The 18321-nt window shown below is 40.1% G+C and overlaps 1 protein-coding gene across 1 annotated transcript; it reads right to left on the bottom strand.

Annotated features, from left to right (window-relative positions):
- Positions 1-59: 59 nt before the first annotated feature.
- dhtkd1 (dehydrogenase E1 and transketolase domain containing 1) lies at positions 60-16245 on the bottom strand. Its single transcript, XM_073471518.1, has 17 exons — positions 15998-16245; positions 15569-15721; positions 14013-14224; positions 13730-13924; positions 13269-13538; positions 12347-12518; positions 12041-12239; positions 11235-11547; positions 11057-11141; positions 10816-10955; positions 10577-10727; positions 10363-10469; positions 5537-5701; positions 5365-5447; positions 4796-4962; positions 1074-1159; positions 60-988 (listed from the first exon to the last, which is right to left on the bottom strand). The coding sequence occupies exons 1-17, from the start codon at positions 16167-16169 to the stop codon at positions 887-889; spliced, it is 2772 nt and encodes a 923-aa protein (XP_073327619.1). The 5' UTR covers positions 16170-16245; the 3' UTR covers positions 60-886.
- Between the last annotated feature and the right edge of the window lie 2076 nt (positions 16246-18321).

Below are 18321 nucleotides of genomic sequence, written 5' to 3' on the forward strand. Positions count from 1 at the left end.
CAACAGGCGCTAAATTACATTTCAAATCTCTTTCTAGATGATAAAAGAAACATGATGCATCAACATGAAAATAGATTTATTTGAAAATATTTCCATTTGAATATTCTGATTTGGTTTATTTACATTAGCCCTTCAATGCCTTTAATTTTAGTTCAAGTCTTAGTTGAAACCATGATTAAATAATGATGATGATCAAGTACATTTGTACCATGATTTGTCCATATATATCCAACTCAATGCCTGATGAACATTTAACCGTGAAAATGGTAACAACTCTCTTTGTTTGTTCAGTAATCAAGTCAAAAGGATCCAGTTCTTTAAAATTAATAAATATTTAAAGGATAATGCTCAGACATTCCTAACAGCGTGATACTGATATTTGTTTTCTGAGCCGTACGCAAACAACTCATGCAGACTGAAGTTAAGATTCCTGAAACGTGGAGCCCGTACAGGTTTGACAGGTAAGAAACAGTATGACGAGTATGACGGTCATAAAGCTAAAAGTGCTTCTAAACAACAAACACATTGTAAACATGGTCTAAGGCCTCGATTCAGATCTTTTTTTCTTGCTGTAGTGCTCAAAACACACAATAATAATACAGGCAAAGTAAATGAGAGAAAGGGGGAAACAATTCAGGCTTTGTCGTCAAACCATAAACGTAATAATTAAAATCTGACTAGCTTACAAATAAACACTTCCTTCCTTCTGTTCTTAATATTATTGACCCATTTTTTATTTAACAGCCCAATCCACATCGTCTTAAAGGTCCCGTGAATCTGCCGTGTTGAAGCTCTGCACATGGTGGGAAGACCACTGCAGATCCGATATGTAGTGTAGTACCGATGCCTGTGAGCCGGTTATTTTGGTTCCCAGTCTTGTTGAGTCTTAGGAGAAGGTGGCGGTGAGGATGGCCTCTTGTTGCTGCTGGTGGAGGGTCCCGATACCGACAGCAGGGGCGGGCAGAGCAGGTCGGCTCACCAACCGGAGCTGAGAAAGACAGAGGAGACAGCTCGGTGTCTGATGTTGACAATTCAGGTCAGAAGCATTTGGTATTTACAGAAACTCTGCTCACCTTGCAGGCCAGCTGCTTCTCAAACCTGGGAGCTACAAACGACCAGGGACCCATGTTCTGAGGCTCCTCCTGACTCCAGATAAACTCTGTGGGAGATTTAAGAAGATTTATTAAATCAAAAGGGAAAGAGGACGTGATACAAAATGTTTTTTACACCAAACATGTGACTTCATGTAGTTTAGGGACCTCTTTTGTTAAACTTCCTGTCTTTCCTGCTCTTTGACCAGATCGAACTGAAACTGGATTTGCTTCGGTGTATTTGAGAAGGTGAGAGAACTGAAGTGAAACCGGAACTCTCAGGTTTTGTTCCAGAAGTAGGAAAACCTCATTCAGAATCACAATGACATGTGTTCAAGCAGTTCACTCCATTTGTCTAAACAGGTATTATACATTTAAAAAAAGAAAGGAGGGAATATAATTGTTTGATGATTAGCTGACTGATTGGTTGTGTTAAAGAAAAATAATCATTTAAGTTACTTTTAATCAAATAAATTTTAAAAAAAGATTCCAGCTTCTCATACATGAATATTGCAGGTTTTCTTAGTCTTCTATTTGAATATTTTTGTGATTTGGACAGGTGGTCTGATAAAACAAGTGATGTTTAAGGACCAGTGTGAAGGATTTAGTGGCATCTAGCGGTGAGGTTCTCTCTAGAGCCAGTGTTTGGTTTGTCGGACCATCTCCATCACTGATAATGGCGACCAAAACAGGTATTTTAAGCCAAACTACAATGTTTTCCTGACCCAAACCAAGTGGTTTTTGTGCCTAAACCTAACCAAAGCATAGGCACAGTGACGAGAGAGAAAATTCAGCTCAAACAAACGTAAGGTTGCATCATAAAGGAACATTCGGTTTTGCATCAACATCTGTGGTTTTGCAGAAACGTACTTAGCTAACATTTATTCTGGCGAATGGGTTGGTAAACCCTCATGTTGGCTTTAATTTTTTGAATGCCAACAAATTCATCATTGGTCGACTTCAAACTGTGATAACAGTATTGGAAACTCGGGTTTCTTAGATGATATAGATTATATGAAAAGTAAACTGCTGTAACACATCTGACTTTTGAAAGATCACTTGAGTTACAACCCCGATTCCAAAAAAAGGTGGGCCGCTGTGTGTACATAAAAACAGAATACAATCATTTGCAAACGAGTCGTGTTCACCGACAAAGGTAGGTGTAGTAATACCCTTTATACAATCATGTGTTTCACAAAGTGGTAATTCCTCGCCCCATCCTTGCTTGTGAAAGACTGAGCCTTTCCAGAATGTCCCTTTCTTACCCAATCATGAGACTATCACCAGTTACCAATGAACCTGTTTACCACACATTTCCCAGTCTTTTCTTGCCCCTGTCCAAACCTGTTTAAAACATATTGCTGGCATCACATTCAGAAAAAAACATATATTTACAAATATCAATGAAGTTAATGTCGTAAACTTTAAATATATTGTCTTGTAACGTTTTCAATTGAGTGTATGTGAAAAGGGATTAGCAAGTTGTCACATTGTTTTATTTCAGCGTCTCAACTTTCTTGGAAACAGGTTTGTATAAAACATAAGGTTTATTTCTCCTCTTCTGTTGTGCTGTAACTGTGTTGCAGTTCATCAGAAGAGTGAAAACCATCTCTGAGTGCCACAAACAACCCACAAACACAAAAGATTTATGTGTGAAGAGAAGGATGTTAACACCGTTAGCCACCAGTTCCTCATTCTTTGGAAGTCTTACATACCAAAATGAACCACTCACATTCATAGTCTGGATTGACATTCAGCTCCAGGGGGTGGATGAATTAACAGAAACACATAATACAATAGCCCTGCAGTGAATACGAAATGGTGAAGCTCATACTTTGTTAGTTTGTTGTTTCTTTTCTCATGTCGTCTAGAGGACTCACTGATAAAAGCGGTGACTGTCAGACTTCTATTGAAGTTGCCATGTGCTGCTGAAAGGCTTTCAACTTACTATGACTCACTTGTTTCGCTGCAATTGTTTCTCTGAATCTATGAACACTGAAGAAAAAAAATGTTTTGCCAAGTGAACAATGACAGAACTGAAATCACGTTAAAGGTCAAAGTTGCTCAGTGTGAATCCCTTTCACTGAGGAATAAAAAATAAGAGATATCTGTGAAGACATCAGGACAATTACAAAATGAGGGTCACCTTGAAGATATAGCAAGGATTGGAGGATTTATCTCCCAGCAAAACTTAGGAAACTACACTACTGTGATGTTGTCAGTTGTATTTTTTATCAAAAACGTTAAGCTGAAGTTAAAATGATCAAAACAAACCCTGGAGAGCTTTTCGTTTCTCTGCACCACATTCATATCTAGAACAGTCTTTTGGCAGATCTGAAACTCTCTGCTCTAAACTCTCAAATCAGGAAACTTTTTTGTTCGTCTGTGACTGACACGTAACATGTATTCTGTTGTCTATTGTTTCATCTGTATGTGGTATTCATGTTCTTTAGTGCTGAGCTTTAAATGTTGCTTCAGTGCATCTTTACTTGATGAGCTGCCTTTGTGCATCGGTCACAAAGACTGCAGTGTTATGTAATGTAGCACAGGGAAATGCCCCAAAAATCACGACATATGCAAAACACAGGAAGAGCAAGAGTGAGCAAAGAGGAACAGTGAACACAAAACAACTAGAGCTGAAAATACACGTGTGACTGTCAAATATACTGTCTAGTTTATCTTGTAAGTCATTTTAATGTATAAAATAAAAATACTAAATTAGCTTCTTAAAAACATTAAAAACACCTTTGGCCTCTGGGAACCTGATATAGGCACTTGTCATTATGGTGAAACTATTAGCTGAAACAAAAAATCCCACATAGGCCCAATTGGCACAGGAGCAGTATTACCTGGGGAATTTTAGTTATTTGTAATAATTGTAGAGGACGTCTGTGATTTTATTCCAGTGCGAATTTGCTATGTTTGTCATTTGTAAATGAAGGATTTCACTGCATATTACCTGCCATATTTCGACGGACACAGAGGTCCTACGATAATATTAGTCCCATGCAAATCAGCATGTCCGTGATTTAGGCTTGTATTTCTTCTTAAACATCTGTTTTCTGTTGTAAAAAAAAATTGATCGCTGATTGTAATATGTTTACCAGCAGTCAACTTCTGTGCTGTGAGGTCAGCTATATTGACATTTAAACTTTGACATTCAGGCACAGCAACCAAAGCATCTTTTACTTTATCTAAATGAGCTGCAAATGTGTATTAATTCTTGGGAAGTGGGTAAATCAACTCTAAACTACTTTAAAAATGTGGCTCCTCAAAAACAGACGCTTTGCTTCTGAAGGTTGGTGTTACAGTCTCTAAATACAAGTAAAATACCGATTTAACTTATCCCATGCAAATGTGCTGCATGAGACACAAATGTGGGGGGTAATTTCTATATCACTAATACTAGTTTCGTGTGAATAGGGCTGTAGATGAATTGATGTTAAAACAACTGATGATAAAAACAAAATCACGCATTGGGAGCTTCGGGACATTTGTGTTCACTCCGGCGTCTTTGTTAATTTGTCCTCTGTGTTTCCACTCTGGCTTTTAAGTCGACCAGAAGACCAGAGTTAGTCGTGCACGATGAGGAACACAATCGAGTCTGTCACACTGAAAATAAAACACTGAACAAAAAATGCAGAAAATAACTTTTCCACAATGACTGGACTGTCAGTCAGTGTGCCTGCTATCATTACACATACCTTTAGCATTGGGGTATTTCTTGAGCTCCTGCTGCAGAGCCTCCAGTGGGAACGGACACAGCTCCTCCACACGGATCAGTGCTGTGCTCTGGTTGGCTGCTGATGTCTCCCTCTGTTTCAGCAGGGCATAGTAATGCTTCCCAGAGCACAGCACCACCTTCTGGACACTGCAAGGAATAAGAAAGAAAAGGTTTGATGTATCAGCGACTTAGGGACTGTTTCTGGAGTGCCCTCCACAGATATGGTTTCTTCAAGACTGATACCAATACCAATTCAACGATTAATATAATTTTTCCGATTCTGATTGAAAAAATACTGAATGTCGGATCCAATAATTGGCCAGGTCAATAATCGATCTATGCCTACTTACATGTTTTAGCAGAATTGATTGAAGGCTAGTCAAAGCGTCAAATGAAAAAGCTCTCTTGCTCTCTCCCTGAACATGAACAGTATAATTATGACCCTTGACACCTTGCAATTTGAGTTATTTGTTAAACCGCAACTTTAGAATAAACTACAATCATTAGAAAAGCCTTTTCACCACCATGAAAACTGTGTGACTTTTGTACCTTTGTGCTGAGACTGAAGTATCACCCAACACTGGTCTGAAAGATGTTCCTGGTGCCAGTTCAGCCAGACTGGAAACAGCCCCCTGCGAAAAAAAAAAACATTATTCAGCCTCTTTCATGGAAACATCTGTGAAAAAGAGTTCAAACTGTTAAATGTTCCTTCTTTGCTTACAGAAAATCTCAGCAGAGTCTTAGGTCCGACCACAATGAGAGGTTTGCGGAAGTTACGAATCATCTGTCTCCTCAGCAGGTGGAAGTACTGAGCGGGAGTGGTGGGGTTGACCACAGCCATGTTCACATTGTCTCCATCCACACCCTCCTCTTTGCTGTCACACATCTAAGAGACAAAAGAGGACGAGTCTGTAATCAGTTACAGTTCAGGTAAAGTGTAACACAACATATAAGCAACTAAAAAACTGCTGGTGGAGCACGCATATTCAAATCTAAACTTAAATCTGGAGTCTCTGTAACAGAATAAAATGCAAACGTCCTGATGCCCAGAGACAGAGCTGTGCATTGGAAATGATACTCCACAAAAAAAAAAAAAAAAACGGTTTTCTACACCCAGGTGTGTTGGTCTGTGAAAAGTTCAGAATCAGCAAAGTAGGAATGACAGGCTGGGAACTAAAAACAGCGATTTTAATTAAAAAACTTTTTTTTTTTTAAAACTGCAGACACACTATAAAGTGGACCATAACAGGAACAGCTGAGTTTGTACAGCTTTTTAAGGGTAAAATTGAAACAATTTTTCATATCTGACAGCTGTTAAGGACTGGATGGCAGACAACCATCTACAATTAAACCCTGATAACACTGAGGTCCTTGTCATTGCTTCAGACAGCGTAGCTTCTAGGATAACTCAGTGTACTTGCTGGTTCATTGCGCCTCTACCAGTCTTAGAAACCTTGTTGTAATATCTGACCAGTTGATGTGTTGAAATGTTTTTTTTCCATCTGAGAAAACATTGCTAAACTCAGGCCTGAGTTAGAAATGATAATTTATGCTTTTATTTTATCCCGGTGTGAACTGTGTGAGTGTGAACTTTATGTTCTGCATGGCGTCCTCAAAAAATATTATAGTATAATAATATAGTATTTATAGATCAAACAATCACCGCTGTGTGACACTAAAGCTGTCAGTGATGATGCAAAATGACAATAATGCTGACATTTCAACTGACTGCTCACAATAGTGTAAAATAGTGTCAATTATATAGGAAATAGTGACTGAGGGGACAATTTTTCAGAAACTGTCAATCTGATGTCTTCTGTCTGCTGATTCCTGAAATTTAGAAATGTTATCTTTATTGATTTGTTATTGATTTCAATTGTTCACAAACTGTGAGTACTGTCCTCTGTGCTCCATTAAGGACCTTTGTACTGAAAATTTACTGGTATGCCTGTACCATGACTTTTAACCAAACTATGACATATTTTGAAGTACAAATGTCCTTAAAGTTCAAATTAAATAGCAAGTTTTTTCTATAAATATGACTCTTGGTTCATTTCTTAACTCCTAGGATCAGCGTTGAAAATTAGCAGCAGCAACTAGCCAAATGCTGGTAAATCATTAAGTGGCTGGTAGACATGCTTCACTCACCAGCCAAAAATCCCAAAAGGTAATCTATTGAGTGGCTGGTAAATTTTTAACATTCACGAGCCATTTGGCAGTTGGACAAAAAAGTTAGGTTTCTGCACAAGTTGTACCGACAATGACCAAGGAGCCAAAGACCATTGGTCAAATCTATAACTCTTTTATGAGTAGTATTATAAATGTTGAGGGATAAGATAACGCCTGCACTGACTGAGGTGAAACACCTCCATTAAAACTTCTAAGGTGTGTTTGGTTTATCATTGAGCAACAGACGATGAATTTGCAGGACTCGTGTAGTCAAACTGCGTTCACGTCATATGCGATGCATGACAGAGATGGGAAAGATTCCTGTGTTTAGCAGTGAATGACGGACAGTGGCTGACCTGAGGTGGCCATGTTGGTTGTATTCTGCCAACCAGTCAAGTTGCAGTTTTCATCCATGTGTGTCCAGAGTCACATTACATATGTACTGAAGACTTTCAGAAATGTAAAAGCATAAAGTGCAGTTCCTGGCAAAATGGAAGTTGTCGGTATATTAACTTGTATAATTCCAGTGATTCATTCACAGTAAGAAACATGCAGTCTTCACCTATTTTTACAGGAGTTTGTTGAGATACAATAGTTTTTTTCTCCACCAGTCATATGCTACTTCACATGTTCACTTAATGATGTCCCCATATAGAGCTGTACTTATCCTGTTGATAGATGAGGTTGACAGAAGCATTGACCCCATGTTATGAAGGGTTAAGACATTGGAGAAACAAGCCAGGATAAGAGAGAGAACACAGTTGCCTTTGTCTCTGTAACAAAGTTGCCTGCACATGATGACCTTGTAGTGAGCGGTATCTGTCTGTGGAAGGATAGCAAAGTGTGACTTAGAGGAACTCAAAAGTAGTGCAGAGCAGTGCCGGATGAGACAGGAAGAGAACAGGAAGAGGGAGGGTCTTTCCACAGGGCTATGTCTTCACGGATTGGAGGAATCGTGTTGCCAAGAGGCTGGGACCAGCCTGTGCACCAACGATAGGAGAAGCCAAGTCTAAATCATTGCCTCCTCACCTTTTTGGACCAATGAGAAGTTATAACACCTCAACAGCAAAAATATAACTGTTATTGTAATGTGAATATCTGCATCCTTTTTCTGGGCGACGGGTTACAGAGTAACAGCAATCCGCTGACTGTGATTTGTTTAACAGAGAAAGGTCCATGATCATGCCTGCTTAATGACCACTCACAGGGCGCCCAAACTAAAGGTAAGCAGAAACCTGTTGTTATATCAAACCAAATTCTGCATATTGACAATAAACAAATTAATGTGAGTGAGGAGGAGGTAAGGTTGTTCAGACATGAAAATTAATCGAAATTATAGAAATCTATGCTATGTTATATGTTGAAAGAATTGTATCATTAACGTCCTTAATGCCGTAAAAGAGTACGGGGCGAGAGTCCTTGAGTTTGAATCTCAAGTAAAGCAGATTAGGTTTGAATGATCCTCAGGGTGAAAGTCCCAAAAAATTCCGATAATTAAGATTTTAGGTAGTCCCGTTAAGATCATTAGGATCTTGATAGGAAGTAATCAAATTAGGTTTGAATTGTCCTCAGGGTGCAAGTCCCAAAAAATTCCGATAATTAAGATTTTAGGTAGTCCCATTAAGATCATTAAGATCTTGATAGGAAGTAAAGCAGATCTAGGTCGAAATCCCTCAGGGTGGAAGTCCTAAAAAAAGCAGAGAAAGGCCTCACGTGAAGAAGACGAGAAAAAAAAAAAAAATAGTGTATATAAAGTCTGGTTAACCTTTATCATAATCCTATAAGCATTCTGTTGTGTTGTGTTGTGTTGTGTTGTGTGTTGAAATTTCTGTGGTGGGAAAAATAACGGTGTAAACAAACGTAAAGTGTTTTAAGCAAAAGCAGGTGGAACTTTTTGACTCCATCCAGTGGACAAAGTATAGAATTACGCCAAATTTTGAAAATACCTCCATCTGGTGGAGCAAAAATAGAATTACATATGAAATTTTGTGTGGCTCCATCTAGTGGGTTAAAATAAACATTACATCAAAAATTGTGAATTGCCCCACCTTGTGGTTGAAAAATAGAATTGCATAAATAATCAAGTGTTGCCTCCATCTGGTGGGGACAAATTATATTACACAAAGTTAAAAAATATTTTTAAAAAACTCAGCAAGACATTTGATGCTGACAACTAGTGGTCAAAAAGTAGATTGGAAAATAAATTAAGCCTCATCTGGCAAATGAAATGAATAAAAGTTAAAGTTAAATATCAAATTAAGTTAAAAAGAGGGGGTGTGTCTTGCCGTAAGGAAGGTTTCACTGAGTTAAAAAAAAAAAAAATTAGAAATACATATATCCCACACTGACAATTAAATAAGAAGCTGAACACAATTAATTTTCCTCTCGCCCCAGCAATGGAAGGAACACAGAACCCCAACAATTTGAGCGAACTGAAGGAATGGATTTTCCGGAAGAGAGAAGAAGCAACCAAAGACAAAGAGATGAGCAACAAGGAGCTCAGGAAGGAGATTGAGAAACTCTGGAGCAAATGGGAAGACCAAGGGTTAATTTCCAGAGACACAACAGGGCCCCTGCCCAATCAAAGCTCCATTCTGTGCATCACCACACTTGCAACAGGAAAATACAACGAGGTCAAAACTGACTGGGAGAGAAGAGGACGACACCTGTGGGGAAAGAGAGCTGTAGAAAAGGAGAAGGAGAGAGCTGACGAGACTGCAAAGGTGTGTAATCTCATGTCCCAAGCAGGAAAGATGAAGACTGACAGTGACAAAGAGAAGATGACCTGCATCACAATGACGTTTGGGAAGTTTTGAGAACACAACACCCTACACCCCGTGATTTACACTCTGTGAAGTCACTCCAGATGAAGGAGGGCGAAGATGTACGAGAATACCTCAAAAGAGCGGAAGGTGTGTGGGAGGAACATACTGGAAACAGATATGACTCCAACGAAGCAATGACCACTCTCTGGAGAGATCAATGTCAGAAAGGCCTGCCCGAAGCTGTGCAACAAAAGCTAGAGGAGGTCGTAGGACTGGACTCCAAGCCAGACAAAGAATGGAGAGAGCATCTCACGCATTGGTGGAGAACTCACACAAAAAAGAAGGCAGCTGAGTCATGGCGTTGAATAATGGCCAGAAAAGTGTTTTTGACGAACATTATGATGTCACAGTGAATCTGTACGTACGTATCAATGGACATATGGACAACTCAAAAACATAGTGCTTCCTGCCTCGGCTTTGACCAGCGCGTGTGGCAAAAATCGTAGTTTCCTTGTTAAAATTTCAAACGGGACGATGACATGAGCGATATTTACATTATATCATACACTGGTAACATGGTTTGACGTGAATATGGCTCGACAGTCCCACCAACCTGGAGGAAACGCTCCATATGGCAGGATGAGTGTTCAGGTCCAGCTCCGTCGTAGCCGTGAGGCAGCAGGATCACCATCCCATTCTGTAGCAGCCACTTGGCTTCACCTGAGGACACAGAAGTTTCACATCTGATGTGTGAAGATTGTTCCAAAAATACAAGATAATGAGCGTAATTGTGAATCTGTTGAAAGCCCCAGGAGTCAGACATTTACCTCCAGAGAGGAAGGTATCAAAGATGATCTGCGCTCCGTTGAAGAAATCCCCAAACTGAGCCTCCCAGATGGGGAGCAGCTTCGGCTGTGCGATACTCATACCGTATTCAAATCCGAGAACCGCCTCCTCAGACAGTGGGCTGTTACACACCTAAACACACAGAGACATCACAATGAGCAACATGAAAGGAGGAAGATGTTATCACACTAACGTTTTATGTGGTTAATAAAGATTTTACCTCCAGGAAACCTGTCTGCTGAGGGCTGATGTGGTTCAGAGGGATGTACATGTCATTAGTTTCTTGACACACCACCATGGCGTGTCTCTGACTGAACGTGCCTCTTCCCACATCCTGTCCGCTGATTCGAATATTGAAGCCTGTAATAACATTTATTTGAATCTACAAATCCATTTCTTGACAGCAACAAAATCAAATGATTCCTAAATTTGATCTGGTATGTTTTCTGCTCAACGCTGACCTTGGGAGAGGAGAGAGCCGAACGCCAAGGCCTCTGCTGTGGACCAGTCCAGTTTGGTCCCCTCTTCCAACTTGTTTAACCGAGCCTGAGGTCACAAAGGAGGAATAAAATCATCATCCAGCTGCTTCCACTTTAAGAAAAGATGATCCAATAGATCCGGCAGAGACAATAGCCATACCTGTACGTGGGTCTTTCCAAGATGGCTGTGCAGCTGGATTTGCTCTGGGATGTCCACAGATTTTGCCCCAACAAACTGCAGCAGGGGAACGGGGACACCCGTGTCCCAGATGCTGACTTTGGCCGTAGGCTCCACCAGATCCCCCCAGCGGCCCTGCAGGTTGGTGGGTGGAGGGCTGTACAGGGTCATGTTGGACAGCTTGTCGTTGAGCATGCCGTAGTATTTGGACTTGATCTCATCACGCTCGGCTTCAGTCATCAGACCGTCAGAGATCAGCGCGTCTGAGTAGGAGTCAGGGATGCTTTTGCGGGATCTGTGAGGATGCAACAATGTGTAAACTTTTATATTGATTATTTTGATAATGGATTAATTGGCTTTGAGTAATTTTTTAGCATTCTTAAAAGGAAAACTTAAAACTCACATTTGTAGCCTGGCTTTTATCTGGTGAGTGTATATTTCAACTTGCATTTTGACTGTTGTTTCTTATTTTATTTTAGTATCTTAGTCTTACTCTATCAAATGTCTTTTACTTGAACTCGTATTCTTTTCAACCCTTTCTATGTTCCTCACTTGCAGTTACATTAGATTAATTGATTAATCACAAATCACAATTTGCCTCCAGGAGCTTTCCAATCTGTACAGCAAACACCACCCTCTGTCCTTAGACCCTTGATTCAGATTAGGAAAATAGTCCCACTCAAAACCTTTTAAACAGGGAATAAATGGAATAAATTGTTGTAAATGCTGCAGTAACTTGCGAACTGATTGTGAAAATGTGTGGCGATACACAGGGTAAGTTAACTGACCGGATGATCTTGTACATGGCTGGGTTAGTGAAGAAAGGCTCGTCCAGCTCGTTGTGGCCCCACTGACGGTAGCAGATCAGGTCCAGGATGACGTCTTTCCTGAAAAGTCGCTGGTACTCCACGGCCAGCCGAGTGGCCCGCAGCACCTCCTCTGCATGATCTCCATTGACGTGGATCACAGCACAGTTCACCATCTTACCTGTGATACAAATGTGAGTATTAGTCTCTGATTAATACAGAATACATGATGCGTCAAGGAATCCAATTATTTTGATTCTGTCAATGCTATTTATGAGTTTCACTGACCGACATCACTGCAGTACAAAGATGATCTCCCTCTCTCTGATGGAGTGGTGTAGCCCACTTGGTTGTTCACAATGAGGTGGATGCTCCCACCGACTCTGTAGTGAGGGAGGTTTGAAATGGTCAAAGTTTCTGGAACAATCCCTTGGCCAGTGAAGGAGCCGTCACCATGGACCTGTGGAGAAGAGAGCAGAGATCATCTTCAAGATTTGGTATCGCTGCTGAAGGTTTGATAAAGATGTCTTTAACGACTTTCTGCTTCACATTAATACAAGTTCAGACATTCTGCCACCACACTGAATGCAAAATCTAAAAGTATGGAGGTGAAGGTCCAGAGGCAGAAGGCATTCAGACAACATATATTAGAGGTCCACAGCTCCAACTCCAATACAAAGCATCTAAAGCATCTGCACTGGTTTTGACTGTGAATCTTTTTTCTGATAAGTTTGTTTAAAGAGAGGAGTGTTAGCTACAGGTACACAAAGGTTAAAGGACAGGTTCACAGTTAGATGTCTGTCTAGACACATTAGTCAGATACCTATATGAACATTAAAGGAGGTTCTGCTTGCTGTAATCATTTATCTTCACTGGCCCTTAAGAGTGAACAATTAAATTAAATAATCCCTTTCCGATGCATTTCTAATGTTAGTGAAGGGTAAAAATACATGCAAACGTCTGTCTAAATAAACTGAATTTAAATGAAGCAGTTAGTTAGTTAGTTAGTTAGTATAATTTGCAGTTGCCCTCCTTGGCACATTGTTTAAAGACAAACTTGAATAATTGTGATACCATCCTCTAGCATCCTCTGGCTCCATGTTTCCAGTAGAAATCTCTACTGTCACTATTAAATAAAAGGCAAGTATAATGCTGCTCTTCATGGAAACTTCTTGGCTGTATGTATGCATTCGTCTTTGTGAACCAGTACCTGCAGACAGACGACCTGGTCCCCTGGCTGAGCGTTGTCTTCAGGTGAATAGTCTCCTTCCGACCTGAGCTGCTGCCTGGCTCTGGTTTTGCCCTGAGCGACAGGGTTAATTGCTTCTAGGTGAGATGGGTTGGGCAGCATGGTCACATGAAGAGGGTGTCCAGCTCCGAATTCCAACTCCACCGAGGAGGTGAGGTGAGAGAGGACGTCGCCGATGGCTGGCGAGGTGTCAGGAAACTCGCTGAGGCCGCGCATCTTACGGAACATAAGCTGCAGAGAAAGAACATGAAGGGACAGTGTTGTTTGATGTTATCTTAAGCTTGTTTGCTTTTCGGGCAGCTGGCTGACTTTCTGTTTACTTGCTGCTGATTACAGTCGTGCTAAATAAACAATGTAATCTTGTCACGGATCATTTGCAAGTGTACGTCTCATTAAATTTGACTGTGTAGGAGCTAATTAACCTCTGGTGGGAACTTCAGCAGGCCTGTCAGGAGGTTGAGTCGGCCTCTGTGTGGCATGCCGATGACAATGTCAGTGACTCCGCTGTGGGCCGACTGGTAGAAAAGCTCGTAGAAGCAGCCCATCATGCTCTCTGCTCCTTCTCCTCCATAGCGCTTCACAGTGGCAAACTTGGTGGCCAGAAAATGGTCAAATTCCTACAGGTTGTGAGAGAGAATACATGACATTTACATAAAAACCATAACAAATAATTCTATAGATTTTCCTCTTTCTTCTTGGACCTACCTGAGACTCGAGCATGATCTTGGCCAGCTGCCTCCTCTCCTCAGTGGAGAAACTCATCTTCTTGAGTTCCTCAAAGCGGTCAGCAAACCACTCCCTCTCCTCCAGGCTGCTCAATTGGCCGGTCTCCACTGACAGGTGGCCACAGTAGGCTTTTTCCAGGTAGGCCTGAACCTCTTCCACTGAGGCCTCCGCTTTACCAAAGTGTCGTAGACCTGCAGAAGCACATTGAATGAGCAGTGACAAAACCGACTAGTGAGGTGTTTTACTCAACGGTCATCACTCCTGCTCCTCAGGACCGAGAGAAGAACCACCGTCTTTGATTCTAATGTAAACGGTGAATAAAATTAACTAGCTGGCTGTTAACATAAACGTCTTCTATAAGACAATTAAATGTAGAATAAATTAAGTCTACTTCTTTTTATAGCTCTTTGCCAAAAAGCCACATGATTTTAAAAGATAAGAACATCAATAAATAAGACCACAAATAACAAAATAAGAAGTATTCATTTAAGTAAAAAATAAAATGTTAAGAATAAATAATTTTATATTTTAATAAGTTTAATAGGATGGTTTTCAAAGTTTCTGTGTCTCTTTTCTGAAATAATGTCCCATGAGGTCCACTGGAAGCACCATGAAAATGTACCCCTATAATTTCTCTCATGCTGATTTATCCAGATAAAAATGTCAATCCACCTGTGCAAAGGTACGGAAGCCCTAAAGGGCCATGCATTCATACATTTTATTTCCTCCGTTTTCCCGTGATAACGAGTTAATTTCATTTGTTTTCTCGAGATCTTGAGTTATTATCTCGAAATAACAACTGCTGTTTTCCCGAGATAACGGGATCATTTTCTCGAGATCTCGAGATAAAGAAACTTTGTTTTCCCAAGATAACGATATAATTAATTCGAGATCTCGAGATAATGACTGTGATATGATAGGCCTGAGATTTCCATCACACACAAGTGGCATGGCATGCTGACATCAGGCTCACTTAGATTGCGCCGCCGATATAGCTGAAGCCTTGCTAACCGTCTTTTTAGATTACGCACACTAATGTGTATATTATCTGTAATAGCAAGGCATAATGCTATTTCAGCCTGCGTCAGGCCTTGATTGAAAAGATATGTGACGCGGTGATCGATATGCTCCTGCTCCTCTGACATGGCTACACTGAATGATGTTTCCTGCAATGATTTAATATACTACACTATCGTTTTGTTTTCTCAAGATCTCGAATTAATTATATCGTTATCTCGGGAAAAAGGCAGTTGTTATTTCGAGATAATAACTTGAGATTTCGAGAAAACAAATTAAATTAACTCATTATCACGGGAAAACGGAGGAAATAAAATGTATGAATGCATGGCCCTTTAGGGCTTCTGTACAAAGGAACAAGGGTATATGACATTACGTCTACCCTTTTAAAAACTTTCCGGGGGGGAACCTTGTTTGATTGTCCCACCCATATTTTAACTGCTTCCTACGCCCCTGGTCAGAAGTCATTGTCCTCACAGATGAGGATGCCCGCCTCCTGCAGATTTCCATCCTCTTACCTGAGGTCTTGAGCTGTCCTGTGATGGTACCACTCAGCATGTCTATCTCCGGGACACGGTCAGCCACAGGCTTCTGGGGCAGTAATGGGTTAATTTTAGCAGCCTTGTGTCCATGTGTTCTGTATGCCTCCACCAGACGAGCAAGTCCATGATCTGAGCACAGAGCAGAACAACAGTCAGGATGAGCTGACCTGACTAAAGCACACTACAGCTTCAGTATTAACCAGTGAGGTGGCAACGACATCAACCTTATTTTCAATGGGAATCATACTTGTACACAAGTATAAAACAGATACTGGAATTATCTGTAACAAAGAAGTATTTAAGCACATTTCTGAGTCAGTAAGGTTATTAAGACATGTCAAAGACTGCTCGCCTTCTTGTCGTGTGATGTTTAAGTACAGACACAGTGAATTAACCCTTACTGACCTTGGTTAAGTGCCGCGATGCGGTCGCTCTGTAACTTGTGCTGGCCGTCTTGCTGTTTGGGTCGGTATCCGTACACACCTCTCTCGGTGTGATAGCAGCAGCCGACAACCTGCCGAGCGACGCAGGGGGGCAGCCTGCTCAGAGACTTCTTCAGCAAGAGGACGGCCGACATGTTTTTTGAGGAGAAGCTAAAGCTTTAATCTTGGAAAGGCACGCTCCACCAACGACTACTGTACGGCGGCCATACTGCCGAGAGAGAGGGACGTTATGGGAGGAGGCGCCGCATCCGCAGCTCATTGGCTGGGGTCCTGTACTCGTTTCACAACAGCAGCTGCTACCAGGAAATACGTTTCAGTCACTTTTGTCTCGGATTTATTAAGTACAACGTTTTTTATTTTATGTGTATACTCTGGTACATTTTGGAGCAACGAAACATGATGTTTAAGCGAGCTTAAAATGTTCGGAGTCGTGAAGTAGCCGTCGTGACGCAGCGCAACAAGTGTCAAGCATGGACATATGCGATGCGTTCAGGTGCACCTTGTAAATTCCAGATTCCAATTTTAAAAGTTGTAAGGCAGGATTTCAAGTATAGCAGGTTTTTCTTATACAGCTCTATACAGCTTTTTCTAATTATTAATTGCTCAAAAATCTATAGTTGTACACACACACACACACTCACAGGTGATGAATTAAAGGGAGTGAAATGATGTGAATCATATGCCTTCACCGTAACCAGATCTCACCTATAAAAGATTTTGGACAATGTGCTGGACACCATCGTCATTAAAACAACGAATGATGGAATGATTTTTTTCTGAGGAATTCTGTTCATCCCTCCAGGAGAATCAGTATGATCACTATGACAAGGGGTCTTAACATGTTCAGGAGGAGGCTTGTGGTGGCAAAACATCTAATTTAGACACCTACAGTGCTTATTTCTAAACTAAATACAGTAGGGTCAAAAAGTCTAGGAACACTAGTAAAAATATTTTTATTTTGCAGCACGGTGCGGTCATGAAAGCAAAAGGTAGCATACCAAATACTAAGATATTCTAAAACTCATGGACATTTTTCAAAGATTCATCTTTAGTGAAAAAATAAATAGTATAACATTCAAGTTTTTTGACTAGTTTTCTTACCTTTTTGACCTTACTGTATGTATTAAAATAATTCCACAAGCCTGAATTTAAAAGAATGACATTATTTATGTTAAAATACCCAAATATAAAAAAAATTGTAAACTATTATAACTAGTTTGCCTTGTGCTGCTTCGATTTGCCTGTGATACATGAGCTTTGTTTTTTTTCCTTTTTCTTGAGAACAGTGTTAACTTCTGTTTTGTCAGTATCTAGGAACAGCCTGAGTTCACACAGCTGAGACCTGAGCCTCAAATGTTAACTCCAGCTGTGTGAATGCCTCATTAACTGTAAGAGCTTATGCACACAAAGCTCTGACGTTTTATTTCCAGTTCAGAATATCTTAGATAAATTACAGCATGTTTTTTTGCATCAATATTCAATATCATTATTCACTACCTCTGCAGATACTGTACTTAAACTGTAAAATGAATTTATAAACACATAAAATTCCTTTATGTGCTTATGTACTATATGAATTTACCCATGCTGTGAACACATTATATAGTTTTCTTGAGATTTTTTCACAAAGAAATATTGTGTTGGTTTATTTTTAACCAAATGTTGACCCAGAATGCTCTGGCATCTTTTAATGCTGCCACATATTGTAAAGATTAACAGTCAGAGTTATACAGCAGACAACATGCTTCTGGTATTTTCTTGTCCACTGTACAGTCTCCACCACTGGGTGGAGATATTTCACAGTGTTTCCTTGTAGAAGAGAGCTGTAAACCAGATGCATTTGGTCTCATGAATGTATTTTTTTCCCTTTATATTGCTTAAGTGTTATTATGTCATAACTTGTGTGAGAAAAATCTTTAGGTGAATTTGTCAATTTGTTGTAAGGATGAAGAGGAAAAACTGATCGGGACGATTATAAGGAATGATGTTTTCAATAGCAAATCTTTATTGCTTTTCAAAGACCCAGTCTGCAAACTGTGCTCACTCTATAGATCATTAGGGCAGAAGAGCTGTGTTTACCTTCTCAAATACATAACTCTCATAACAAAATCATGACATACTGTACATTAAATTAACAAGCAAGTTGGCTCATTGCAACTTAAATGAATATACATCCAAATTACTTCCAAATGTGTGTTACGATAATTAAAATCATGTAATTCAATCATTTTCCATGTCATCCTTTAAAAGGACAGTTAAGCCCAAAAGTATTCACATATAAAAATG

Source organism: Pagrus major, chromosome 8 (assembly GCF_040436345.1).
Source record: "Pagrus major chromosome 8, Pma_NU_1.0".
NCBI classification, from domain to species: Eukaryota; Metazoa; Chordata; class Actinopteri; order Spariformes; family Sparidae; genus Pagrus; species Pagrus major.